Genomic DNA, 12,943 nt, shown 5'->3' with positions numbered 1-12,943 from the left:
TGTTTGGCAAGGCCAAAGGTCCCCCCCTCCCCCAGGCACACTAATGCTTACTTGAAGTGGAGCCCCATCCTGATTTCATGATGTGCTTGAAAAGCTTGCCTCTCTGGTATACGTGGCTCATGAAGGAGTGTTCTTGGGATCACACCAAAACAAGGTGCTTGTTCGGGGAGCAATGGACAGGAGAGAGGGGCCAAGGAATGCTGGCATGGGAGCAGCTAAATTAATGATCTTGGCTGCTCTGTGGCAAGCAGTTGTTCAGAGCAGGTAAAGCAGTCCTTAGACAGGTTGAAAATTGGCTGATCTTCAAAATAAAAAAAACAAAAAGAAAAATCGGTTGTTCGATGGGCCGAAGTTGCCACCAACGTTCTAAACATTTTCTGATTTTCAACCCGTCTATGGCCGGCATTAGTCTTACATGTTTATTATTGTAGTTTGGAACAATTTTTAAGATCACTTTTCCAAACCCACCTGTGACATCAGACAGTGAATTGCAACAGGCTTCCCAGGGTCGCCATCTGCCTTCCCCTCCAGCAGTTAATCAGCTGAAAGAAAAATAAACACATTTAGATACATAGCAGAGGTTTTTTCCTTCAGAAATCTACAGGTGGCACAGACAATAGGCCCAACTAGCCAGCTGTTCTACTTCCTCTTCACTCTCTTGCCCAAAGCCACAGCATTTCTTCATGTAATGTTTGATTGGCCAGGACAACTTGTCATATTGACTACACACTGGCTAAAATGGCAACCAATGCTTGGCATCCACCCTCTACCCAATATCCTGCTACAGGGCATCATGGGTGCTCGTACCTTGGCCGTGTTGCCATTTTTCCTCGGCTGTCAATCCCTGGGTCCTTGCTACTGATGACTCGGCTGTGCCCGCTGATTCCCGAGCATCTCTGATGGGGAGGATAACTGCATGTAAACAAGACAATTCTCCATGTCAGCTTGTGCATACTGCTTTGGATGTATGTGCCCAGCACAGCCATCCTAAGCAGTGTCCTTACAGTGAAGCACACAGACACAACACACAGGTAACCATTATCTCGCCCCACATGTTAACCCCTTCCTGCCCAGTGCCATTAGTACAGTGCCAGTGCTTTTTGGTCAGCAGTGATCACTGTTTTGGTGTCACTGGGGATGTCAGGGACAGCAAGCTAATTCCCCCCAGTGGCAAGAATGTCTGTCACAGTCCCGCTATAAATTGCTGCTCCCCACCATTACTAATACAAATAACACCATTAAAACAGGATATAGTCTGCCATTTGTAGACACTCGAACATTCACAGCAGCAACAAAATTTACATGTATTGTGATTTTAGGCAGCAAAGACATGGAGCAGAATACATTTGGCACTACAGAAATGGACATGTTTAATCTCAAAAAGGGAGAAAGATTGCTTGAGTCACAAAAGTGAATGGCTGGGGTGATCTAGCGCAAGTAATTACAAAACACACAGGTCACAAAATTTCTACAAATGAAAGCTAAAATTCTGGGATACAAAGGATTTACATTTCATTTGGGGCCAGCGTTGCATGACCACACAATTGTCAGTTCAAGTAACGCATTGCTTTAATGCTATAAATGGCCTGGTCAGGAAGGGGTGAAATCCTCAGGAGGGCATGTGGTTAACATTTGTGTCCGTGGGAGGGAGAGTCTGCAAACATGCCATTTACGGCTGTTGCAAGGCACCAAGCAAATCAGTTGATTCAGCAGGGTGTTTGTGAGATGACTTACCATTAGTGACCTCTTGTAGCAAAGGATGTTCTTGCATAGGTCACCCCTGTGATTTAGGGAGGGAAAAAAGCCGGAGCACAGACACGAGTGGTGTGACTGTGCAAAATGGCTGATTTGCTGCACCCAAAAGTGTGACCCATGTGGCCTGTGATGCTGCCCTGGGACATGAAGATTCCTGCCAATACAGTGGGACCCCCTGGAGGAGCAAATCATTTACTTCATGTAGGGTTCACGGTAGCAAAGGACTTCCTGGGGTTTGAAAGTGATGCCCCCTTCTAATTTAAAAATTTAAACTTCTTGGCCAGAGAACAATATGGGCTGGTTCACGAGCATTGAATGGGTGTTGGCTTTCGAGTAGTATAAATCGCATTGGCAGATTTGGCCCCTCTTACCATTTTTGAGCCAGTGATAGAAAAGACACTTCAAGCTGAGCTCCACCCAAAAGGGGAATTTCAACTTTAAGGCATGTCTCCTGCTCCTGGTTAAGGATTGTCACCTTTGTGTATAGAGTCTTTGAATGGGACAGGTACCTGCTCCCGCTTCTGCTGCAATTCTAAATTGCCCTACTACCCCCTCTGTTGTTTTCTTGGAGGTGTCTGGTCCCTGAAGACTACGGGACCATTCCCAAAGTGCAGCGCTACTCAAGCATGGGTAGTGGGCACCTGCTTAGGAAGCCAAAAGCTGTCACAGACAGGGGCACACATTGAAGATGGTGGTGCCAGGGCAAGAAGATTGCTGATAAAACCAGTCATGGTGAGTACCCTGCTGGATGGAGGGAGCGTTGAGTGTCTGTATTTGACAAGTCAGCAGCTACCTTTTTGATATCTGCTGAGTTTGATTGTTGGAAAAATCAAATGGAAAACCTCCAACTTGGAGGATGAACTTACATTAGGTCTAATCTTTGCTCTCCAATTTCTATATGCTCTGTCAAACTTACTTTCTTGTTCAATAAATAAGACCTGTATTTGGCCATCCTTGTGTGGATTATTCTTGGTAATATTGTAGTCTGTTACTAAGATTAATATTTTCCCACCTCAGATATACTAGCCAATTCAATGGATTGAAAAGATATAACTTAATTTAAGATAACGATTGTTCAAGAGCAAAACAAGAACCCAATTGATTGCAACTGCAACAAATTTAATCTCTACCTATGGTAGAATACGTACATGTGAAGTAGCGGGTGATCAGGTCAGTTCGCGTGGCCATCCCATCATCCGTATTGGACCTTCGGGACACCCGCAGCTGACGGACTTCCGGCTCCCTCTCCTCAGAAGTCTCCCAGGAATCATTCTTCGCCTGGCAGATGTTGTGTAGGAGGCAACAGGTGAGGATGATCCTGGAACACTCACCCCCAGGCCTGGCCAAACACAAGAATCGGGATTTCAGCACCCTGATGGTCTGCTCCACGATGGCTCTTGTTTTGACGTGAGCCTTGTTATAATTTTTCTGGGCCAGGCTCTGGGGGTACCTGACTGGAGCCATCAGCAACGTCAGCTGTGGATAGCCGGCATCCCCTGCAAAAAAAAGAACAAATGTGGTCAAGTCATTGCATTAGTATGGTTATATATTATATAGATGTTCAAACCGTACATTATTTCTAAGGTTGTTTTCTACCTAGACACAATTGATAGCCTGTCTCCATTGTACAGTGACCACGTTCCTCATCTGTGATTGGGCGCCAGTACTGTAGCTCAGAAAAGTCACACAGGCGGCCAATCACTGGCGAGGAGGCGGAGCCGAGCGGCCACATGAAAATCAAGGGAGGGAGAGGCCGAAGTGAAAGAAGGAGGACAGCTGACAGGTGTGCCGTGCAGATGGTACTGCTGCAACCAGGTATGCTGGCTGCAGCAGCACCATGCTGGAACAGGGGTCAGCTATTTAAGTGTCATTGGTGTCAGTGGGAAGAATAGTGCCCCATCATTGGTGTCACTGATAATAATGATGGGGCATTATTCCTCCCACTGACACCAATGATGGGGTACTATTCCTCCCACTGACACCAATGATGGGGCACTATTCCTCCCACTGACAGCAATTATGGGGAACTATTTCACCCACTGACACCAATGATGGGGCACAGTACAGGAGATGACCATTTTTTTTTTTTTTTTTTTAAACTATAGTCCGGCCCTCCAACGGTCTGAGGGACAGTAAACTGGCCCCGTTTGAAAAGTTTGAGGACCCCTGTTGTAGACTGTAATGCACTGTGCACTGTCATGCAGGATACAGCAACACATTGCACACTGTAATACTTTGTACACTGTAATACCGTGTACACCAACACATTGTAGAATGTAATGCATTATACATGTCCAGATATTCAAAGATTAACCATGAAGGCCTAGCTGGTTACCTATTTGCCGACCGCAGATTATTATTATTATTATTACTACGAGTTTATATAGCGCCAAAGGGTTTGCTCAGCGCTGTACAATAGGGGGGACAATACATGGCACAGTACAACAACAACAAACAACGTACGAGGGGTAAGAGGGCCCTACTCTTACGAGCTTACAATCTAGGAATAGCTAATAGGATAGCCTAATAACGCTACACTGCGTCCAGCCAGTTCGGGGTGGGCGTCATATGACGTCCTGGCAGAACGCGCTCTCCTACGCGCCCCCAGCGATCTTACGGACACAGCTGACCACGTGATGTGGTAAAAGGCCAATCACAGCGGCTTTTTACCATGTGATCAGCCGTGTCCAATGACACGCTGATCACAGGGAAATGCGATTGCCGGGTCTTGGCTGCACTTTCCTCACGCTGTCAGAATGTGGGGAAAGTACTGCCAAGAACCAGCAGTTAACAGAGCAGGGATCGGCACCGATCATCAGGACACTGATGATCAGTGCCACCCACCAGTTCCGCCCACCTGTGGCCAGCAGTGCCACCCACCAGTGCTGCCTCATCAACGCACATCAGTGTTGATAAATTACCGGTTTACCAAATGTTATAATAGAAACAGTTTTTTTTTTCATTATGTGATAGTTTGTTGTTTATCGAGCAAAAAGTAAAACACACAGCAGCAAGTCAATACCACCCAAAGAAAGCTACTTGTCTGAAAAAACTGATATAAATTTAAGATGGGTACAATGTGGCATGACCGCACAATTGTCATTCAAAGGGTAACAGTGCAAAAAGATGAAAATTGGCCTGGACAGGAAGGGGGTAGGAGTACCCAGCAGGCAAGTGGTTAATATCATTGACCCATCAATACCCAGGAGCTAATGTACAGATAAGTAGCATGTGCACCAAGTGAGATTCTGCTAGGCCCCAACCAAAAAATTGCAATTACCTGTCCCTCACATGTTATGAACATATTTGCAATGGCCACACTTACTTTACAAATAAAGATCATCTCCTCAGTTGCAATCTGTTGTCTTGCCATGTCCAAATGCCAATCAAACTGCAAAAAAATACAAAGAAATACAGAATCCTCCAACCACTCTCACCCACTTACACTCCCCACAACCACTTCCGGGTCCGCGCGAACATGATGACACACTTCCGGGAGGACAGCCGCTCGAGCGCCACGGGGACAGCTGTTTGGCGTTTATTTGTTCGCGATCGCGCATTTAATGGCAGCAATCGCGAATGTTTGTCAGCAATCGCGCATTTGTATGCACGACTATGTTAGCTTTCGCGAATATGTGTTTCTCATTGAATTTTTTCTTTAACCTTGGCTAATATATATATTTGTTGCCAAAGGCCAAAAATCAACACAGTGTGGACTATTTTATTACTGTAAATCAAATTGTAGAAAACCTGTAGCTGGCTGCACAGTGAATGTGACATATTCATTGGTACATAACAATATTGTGGTGCAAGAGGGGTTTTTTTTTTTTGGTTTGTTTTGAAAAAGACAATTTGCACACACTTGCATATTCACGCTCTTACAAGCTACATTTGAGCAGATTATATAAGTATACAAAGTAACTATTAAGGTTGTTCATATATTGAACATAAAATAAACACAAAAACATTGGTCAAACATTTATTGATCAAATATATCTTCATTTATTTGGTCAGCAGGAACAAGTAGGTACAGTCAATATCTTGGTGTGAGTAACAAAAAAATAGGATTGATGTGGCAATAATAAAACACTCCTGCTCATAAGAGCTTACAATCTAAAGATACTTCTAATGAACTGTGCGTGCACAGGTTATAGCAGGAAACAAAGGGGAAGATGAATCAAATAACATTTTTGTACACATACAATTTACTTACACAATCACTTAGTATAAAGAGCCATTCACAAAAAAGTCTACAGATCAAAATATCAAGAAAGCAAGACATGTGAAAAAAAAAACCCTCCCACCTCTACAAATCCCCTACACATACATTTGTCAGCAGGTTTGTCAGAAAAATGCATTGGAGTCTAAATAAGCAAGCAAAATTAAAACAAGAGCAGATTTTAAACAAAACGATTGACATGTGTGAGGCTTTCAATGCAAAGAGAAAAAACACAATCATTGTGCAATAACACACAAACACACTTTACAAGGCCAAAAATATGCAAACATTTCCAGCCCACTTCCAAACACAGCCTGAGTGGTGTCTGGGGCAATTCAGCACAAAATCTCTTCTTCCCCCAAACCACTACAAGCAAGGACTTAGTCAAAAACCACACGGCCTAGTAACAGGCCAAATCACTCACTACTGCACATCTTTATATAAGCTAGGTTGTATTTGGAGCACGCCAAACAAGGCCCCACACCCAATTAAGCCACACCCACCACTGACCTTAATTTGGTCAGTGTAAGTGTTTTCACCTGATGAATCCGCTTCCTACCTGCATTAACCCTTGGTATACAGGCCCCACAAATCAGAAAGATATATACAGTGAAGTGTACGTGTGCAGCATACAACAGAACATTGAGCAGGGATGTGAAAGGGAACCCCAATTGGAACCTTTATTGCTACTATGGTCACAACTCCCTCCAGATTCTCGCATGAGTTAAGACAGTCACATGACCACATCTTGTATGCAATACTGAAAATGACAAATCGATTTGACTAGTATGGTGAATTTCCCAACAATTGGCGAAACACTCCAGAAATCAAACATCACCAAACATTACACTCTGGGCAAAGCTGATTTACAAATCATGCGACTTACAGTAAAGTTGACAATTTCAATGCAATTTTCAAGACATCTGACACAGATCTCTATGCAAATTGCCACTAAAGTAGTACATGTACTACTTAAGAAATCAGTGTTTGAAACACACCCATATGGTCGCTCTAATAGCAGACAATAGGGTGTGACTTAGTAGATGATTTACAACTTGCATGTTGTGCAAATCACATGCCAAGTCCCACTCAATGTGCATATTGGAGCGTTCATATTGTTGTGGTTCAAACTTGGTCGGAGCCGCAAGTAATAATGGAGTAATGAATACACTACTTTTCATGCAATTTGCTGAGAGATCGGTGTCGGATGTCTTGCAAATTGCACTTGAAATCACCATGTACCCCGACTTTGAAATCATGCAACTTCTATGCAAGTCACATGATGTGACTGTGGTGTCAATAACACCACTTAGAAATCTGCTTTAATGTGACCGGGTAGCCCCCAGTAACATTGTTTGCGATTGCCATGCAATTGGCATGACAGGCGACTTGCAAATTGTAGACCAAGTTGCACCCTATTGTCCACTGTAGGCTCTGTTCACATCCAATTGGATTGTGAACTCTTGCAACTTCACTGTAAGTTGGGCAATTGCCACATCGGATTAGATGTGACAGTGGTGTTTTTGTGAATTGACATCGTACCTGATATTGGATATAATGAATGTGAATGTGAGTGTATTAACATACACCATTTGTTGCAGCGAGAGTTCAAAGGTATTTGAAAATTTGGCCATTTATTAGCAAATTAACATCTAGACTCAAATAGAAATCGCAATGCTACACACAACTGAAAACACAACTAGTTAGTAATTCTCTAGAAAACACAGTAAAATTGGCAACTTAAAGAGTAATTTTCAATTGCATATAGTGGGAACGAAGCAGGTAAATCAACAAAGAAAATAAATCTTTGAAGGCGTGCGGTACCTGCCTGCTGGGATAAGGGTCTGCTTTGCATTTGGTGGAAAAATCCATGCCAGTATTTGTGACAAGTTTGATGTGTGGATTCACCAACCAAGTCTTTTCTCTCTCACTCACTCTTCTGAATGTCTCTCTTTATCACTCTTCAGTATGTATCTCTCGCTCACTCTTCTTTGTCTCACTGGCTCGCTCTTCTCTCTCGCTCACTCTTCTGTATGTCTCTCTTTATCACTCTTCAGTATGTATCTCTCGCTCACTCTTCTTCGTCTCACTGGCTCGCTCTCGCTCACTCTTCTGTATGTCTCTCTTTATCACTCTTCAGTATGTATCTCTCGCTCACTCTTCTTCGTCTCACTGGCTCGCCTTCGCTCACTCTTCTGTATGTCTCTCTTTATCACTCTTCAGTATGTATCTCTCGCTCAGTCTTCTTCATTTCACTGGCTCGCTCTTCTCTCTCTCTGTCAGCTCTTTGCTTGCCAAATCCTTCACAAAAGTGGATGGAGTGTAAACCATCATTATCAAATCTATTAGTAGCCCAGGCCCTTATCTCATCCCATTGTATGACATACACATAAGGTGCAGCTTTGAAGGTGTTTCAACAGACAAGGCCTCATTCTAATTCACATTTTAGGGATCATTTAGACAGAAAGCAAAGATGTTGCCAGAACATCTATTTGAAGACAGCCACACACGGAGATCATGCTACTTCCTTGCCGTGGTTGGGATTCAAACCGACAACCCTAGAGTTGTGAGGCAGTAGTGCTAACCACTAATCCACGGAGCTACATTGCTAACCCAGCCTGTATTTCTGTGTTGTGAATCAATCCTAGGTCCCTGGGCAAGGTTAGTGTAACTAGCCAGATATCTCCAATGTGACACAAATGTTGTGCTATGTTGCCAATTCACATGTATGTTGGTTCTATGTATCCCAATACAAAGGATTGCAATACTAATACAGGCGTACCTCGGTTTACCAACGCCTCAGGGAACGTCATATTTGGTGTACAAATGCCAAACCATTTCAGTTAATTGGTCTGTTTACAAATGTTTGAATAATTTGGTATGGGCATGTGGCCTGGTATGGTTCAGGAGGGGGGGAGGCGCTCGCTCGCCCCCCCCCCCTTTCCTGACCTGCCGGGCTGCATGCTCGGATAAGTATCTGTTATGGATTTTGGGGGGTACCCCATGCTGTTTTTTATTTAATTTTAGCGTGGAGTTACCCCTTAACATCCATACAAGACCCGAAGGGCTTAGTATGGATGGGAGGGGGGACCCCACGCCGGGTTTTTTAAAAATTGTTTATAATTCCCTGCAATACTTTTACATTCAACTGTCAGTGGGGAACTCCGCCGACAGCTGAAACATGAGCGCTGCATTGGTTTTCGCTACTAAAATGCTGCATGAGTTGATAACATAACTCATGCGGGATTGTAGGAGCGACAGCCATGTGTTAATGTTTCAACTGTCAGCGGGGTTCCCCACTGACAGCTGAATGTAAAATAATTTCCTTTATTGCAAAATAATAAAAAAAAAAAGCGTGGGCCCCCCCTCCCATCCATACCAAGCCCTTCGGATATGGTATGGATATTAAGGGGGAACTCCACGCTGAAATTTAAAAAAAAAACAGCGTGGGCCCCCCTCAATATCCATACCAGACCCTTATCCGAGCATGCTGCCCGGCAGGTCAGGAAAGGGGGGGGGACAAGCGAGCGCCCCCCTTTCCTCCTGAACCATACCAGGCCACATGCCCTCAACATGGGGGAGTGCTTTGGGGCAGGGGGGGCTCCCCCTCCCCCCAAAGCACCTTGTCCTCATGTCGATGAGGACAAGGGCCTCTTCCCCACAACCCTGGCCGACGGTTGTGGGGGTCTGCGGGCGGGGGGCTTATCAGAATCTGGAAGCCCCCTTTAACAAGGGGGCCCCCAGATCCCGCCCCCCCCCACGTGAATGAGTCTGCGGTACATGGTCCTGCGACTCATTCAAAAAAAAAAGGTGTGGTGTAAAAAAAAACATAGTACAGGGTCTTTGACAGGTCCTTTATTAAAACAATGTCCCCCGCAGTAGATCCAACGTCAATCACGGCGGCAGCGCAAACCGAAAAAAGAAAAAAAAAGAAAAAAGTTCCGGTCTCGTCGGAGGCTTCCAGCCGTCTGAAATAAAGGCTAGCTGACATTTCTTAAATAGGTTAGGGGCGGGGCCAGCCGGGGACATCATCCCCGCCCATTACCTATTTGAGAAATGTCACCCTGTCTCTCCACTGAGGCTAACTAGCTGAATGCAGGAGACAGTCTGACAGTGCTTATATAGGTATGGGGTGGGGCCAGCCGGGAACAGCAAGCATGTGACATGGGGCGGGTCACTCGGATGATGTCCCCGGCTCCATACCTATATAAGAAATGTCAGCTATCCTTTTCTTCACAAGGCTGGAAGCCTCCGACGGGAGCGGAACTTTTTTTTTTTCTTTTTTTGGGTCCCCGCCGCCGCCGCCGCCGTGATTGACGTTGGGACATTGTTTTAATAAAGGACTTGTCAAAGACCCTGTACTGTGTTTTTTTTACACTACACTTTGTTTTTTTGTGAAGGAGTAGCGGGACCATGTACCGCAGACTCCTTCACGTGGGGGGGGGCCGGGATCTGGGGGCCCCCTTGTTAAAGGGGGCTTCCAGATTCTGATAACCCCCGCCCGCAGACCCCCACAACCACCGGCCAGGGTTGTGGGGAAGAGGCCCTTGTCCTCATCGACATGGGAACAAGGTGCTTTGAGGGGGAGCCCCCCCTGCCCCAAAGCACCCCCCCATGTTGAGGGCATGTGGCCTGGTATGGTTCAGGTGGGGGGGGCGCTCGCGCTTCCCCCCTCCTTTCCCGACCTGCCGGGCTGCATGCTCGGATAAGGGTCTGGTATGGATATTGAGGAGGACCCACGCTGTTTTTTTTTATAAATTTCAGCGTGGAGTTCCCCCTTAATATCCATACCAGACCTGAAGGGCTTGGTAAGGATGAGAGGAGGGACCCATGCTGTTTTTTTTTTTTTTTTTTTTTTTATTGCGGACCGTTATTTTTACATTCAGCTGTCAAAATAAATATTATCTAGACCTTCGAAATAAGTAAAATCATTACAGAAATAATTATAAAGGATAAGAAACAAAAATAGAATCACTAGAACTAAGGAAATCAAATTAGATTACATGAAGATATGCTTAGTGCTGTTTATTAAACACAGTAGATGCGACCGAGTGTCGGCTGTCAGAGGAATCCACAGTAAGATTTACTATTAGGCAGTGGCTAAAAAGCAAACGCCCATGGCAGACACCTAAAATGTGTTCTGCACATGCTCAGTTATATCGGCCAAAGACACTGCACGGGAGTCTAGATTTTTACTGTGTCGATTTCCTTGAAAAAGCTATTTTTAACACATTCTTAATTTTTTTGGAAATAGCAGATATTGTTTAAAGTGAAGTCCTAATATTTGGCAAAGCAAATTTCTAAGTGAACATGTCTCTGCAGTGATTTTTCATGGTGTTAGACATGCTTCTTAGCAAGTCTGCTTTGTAAGTCTGATTCCGGGCGTGTGTCTTTTTGTGAATTAGATTGGGCATCTGCTTATGGGCGCTGGTCAATAGTGAATTTGGTTGCAGGGTAAAAAATAGACGGTCGCCCATGAAAATTGGGCGTTCGCCCACGAATATGCGACCACGCCCAATAGTGAATCAAGGCCTATATGACAAAAACCTCAAAGCCATCATGAAATAATAATGGATGAAGCACATGTATTAGCATGAAAGATGAATGAAATACCATAGATGAAACAGAATAAAAAACAAAAGACATTAAAATAACACAGAAGAGAGTAAACATAGTGGTAGACATAGGTATTCGCAAGGATATAAACTTGGGAGCAACAATTAGACCCAAGTCGTCTAGGCCTATGGCTAGACAAAATCGGGAGCAGTACGACATCCGACACATCAGGAAGGTCGTCAAACCCGGCCAGGACGAACAAAGTGAAAAATGCACCCAACAAGGGTTCGGCCGGCCAAAAAAAACCTGTGGAAAGACCATGTATAGACCAGGAGGGAAGGATCGTCACCGGATTCACATCAGAAGGTCACCCCAGAGAATCATCAGACAGGCGGATCGGTAGACCAAGGATGACGTGGACATTGTGGGGTGCGTGAAAGTCTCTTCTGGCCTCCGCGGACTGGAGTCCAGATCTTGTTGGGGGTGGCGGATGGACGGGATGGATTAGGTGGCAATGAGGACACATTGTCTGACAAAGGTGGAAGTCCCAGGTGCTTTAAGAAAGAATCCGCCTCATGACGATCACGGAGAACAACTTAAGTATTGTCCCTAGATACGACCTGCTTGAAGGGGAACCCCCACCGATAAGTGACACGGTGTTGCTGAAGGTGTGTGGTGATCGGCTTCAGAGCACGCCGTTTGGCCAGGGTAATCGGGGACAGGTTGCAGAAGAGTTGGAGTCTGTCACCTTTAAATTCCAGAGAAGATTTGTGGCGAACTGCTGATAATAAGGCTTCTTTGCTTTGAAAGAAATGGAAGCGGACTATGACGTTGCGTGGTCTGGTGCCTTCAACAGGTTTTGGGCCCAAAGAGCGATGAGCCCTATCCATGCGCCAATCTGTTTCTGGAACCATGGGAGCAGTTGCGATGAAAAACGACAGTAGGTGACGGTGTAATTGTGCATCAGCAATAGATTCGGACATACCACGTATACGGATATTTTGCCGCCATTCCCTGTTTTCCAAGTCCTCTTATTGGAGCTGCATTTCGGACATGGAGTGCTTCAGATATGCGTTGTCCTCCTCCAAAACATGAATGTATTGCACCAATTCATCAAACTTATTTTTCAATTTATCCGTATGGTCTCCAATCTGAGCTATTTCCCCTCTGAGATCCGAAGCCAATTTTCCAAGCCAAGCCAAGGAAGCGGATATGGATGCGGTGATATTGCGTAAAAATACTTGCAGTTTAGCATCTAACGCTGAAATTGTGAGAGAAGATGATGAGATAGCCTGCTGGGAAGTCTGGGTGGAGGTGTGTTGATTCCCTGATGCAGGGTGGTCTATTGCCCCCCCAGTTATATTCTGGGGGTCAGGATCTTCCCATCTGGGGATGGATCAGGGCAGAGGAGGA

General features: G+C 45.0%; 1 protein-coding gene across 1 annotated transcript in view; it reads right to left on the bottom strand.

The window, feature by feature from the left end:
• Nucleotides 1-454: 454 nt before the first annotated feature.
• The window catches only part of SNX29 (sorting nexin 29), a 1,801,773-nt gene continuing 1,789,284 nt past the window's right edge, over nucleotides 455-12,943 (bottom strand). Inside the window, exons 21-23 of the mRNA XM_089669411.1 lie at nucleotides 2,904-3,251; nucleotides 808-912; nucleotides 455-542 (exon numbers count right to left, since the gene is read on the bottom strand). Coding sequence (XP_089525537.1) covers nucleotides 3,173-3,251 — 79 coding nt within the window. The 3' untranslated portion in view covers nucleotides 455-542; nucleotides 808-912; nucleotides 2,904-3,172. The remainder of the gene's footprint in view (nucleotides 543-807; nucleotides 913-2,903; nucleotides 3,252-12,943) is intronic.

The sequence above is a fragment of the Staurois parvus genome, unplaced genomic scaffold (assembly GCF_062004578.1).
Source record: "Staurois parvus isolate SC_StPar_1 unplaced genomic scaffold, SC_StPar_1.0 ptg000075l, whole genome shotgun sequence".
NCBI lineage: Eukaryota > Metazoa > Chordata > Amphibia > Anura > Ranidae > Staurois > Staurois parvus.
This window is presented reverse-complemented; position numbering and strand designations above follow the sequence as displayed.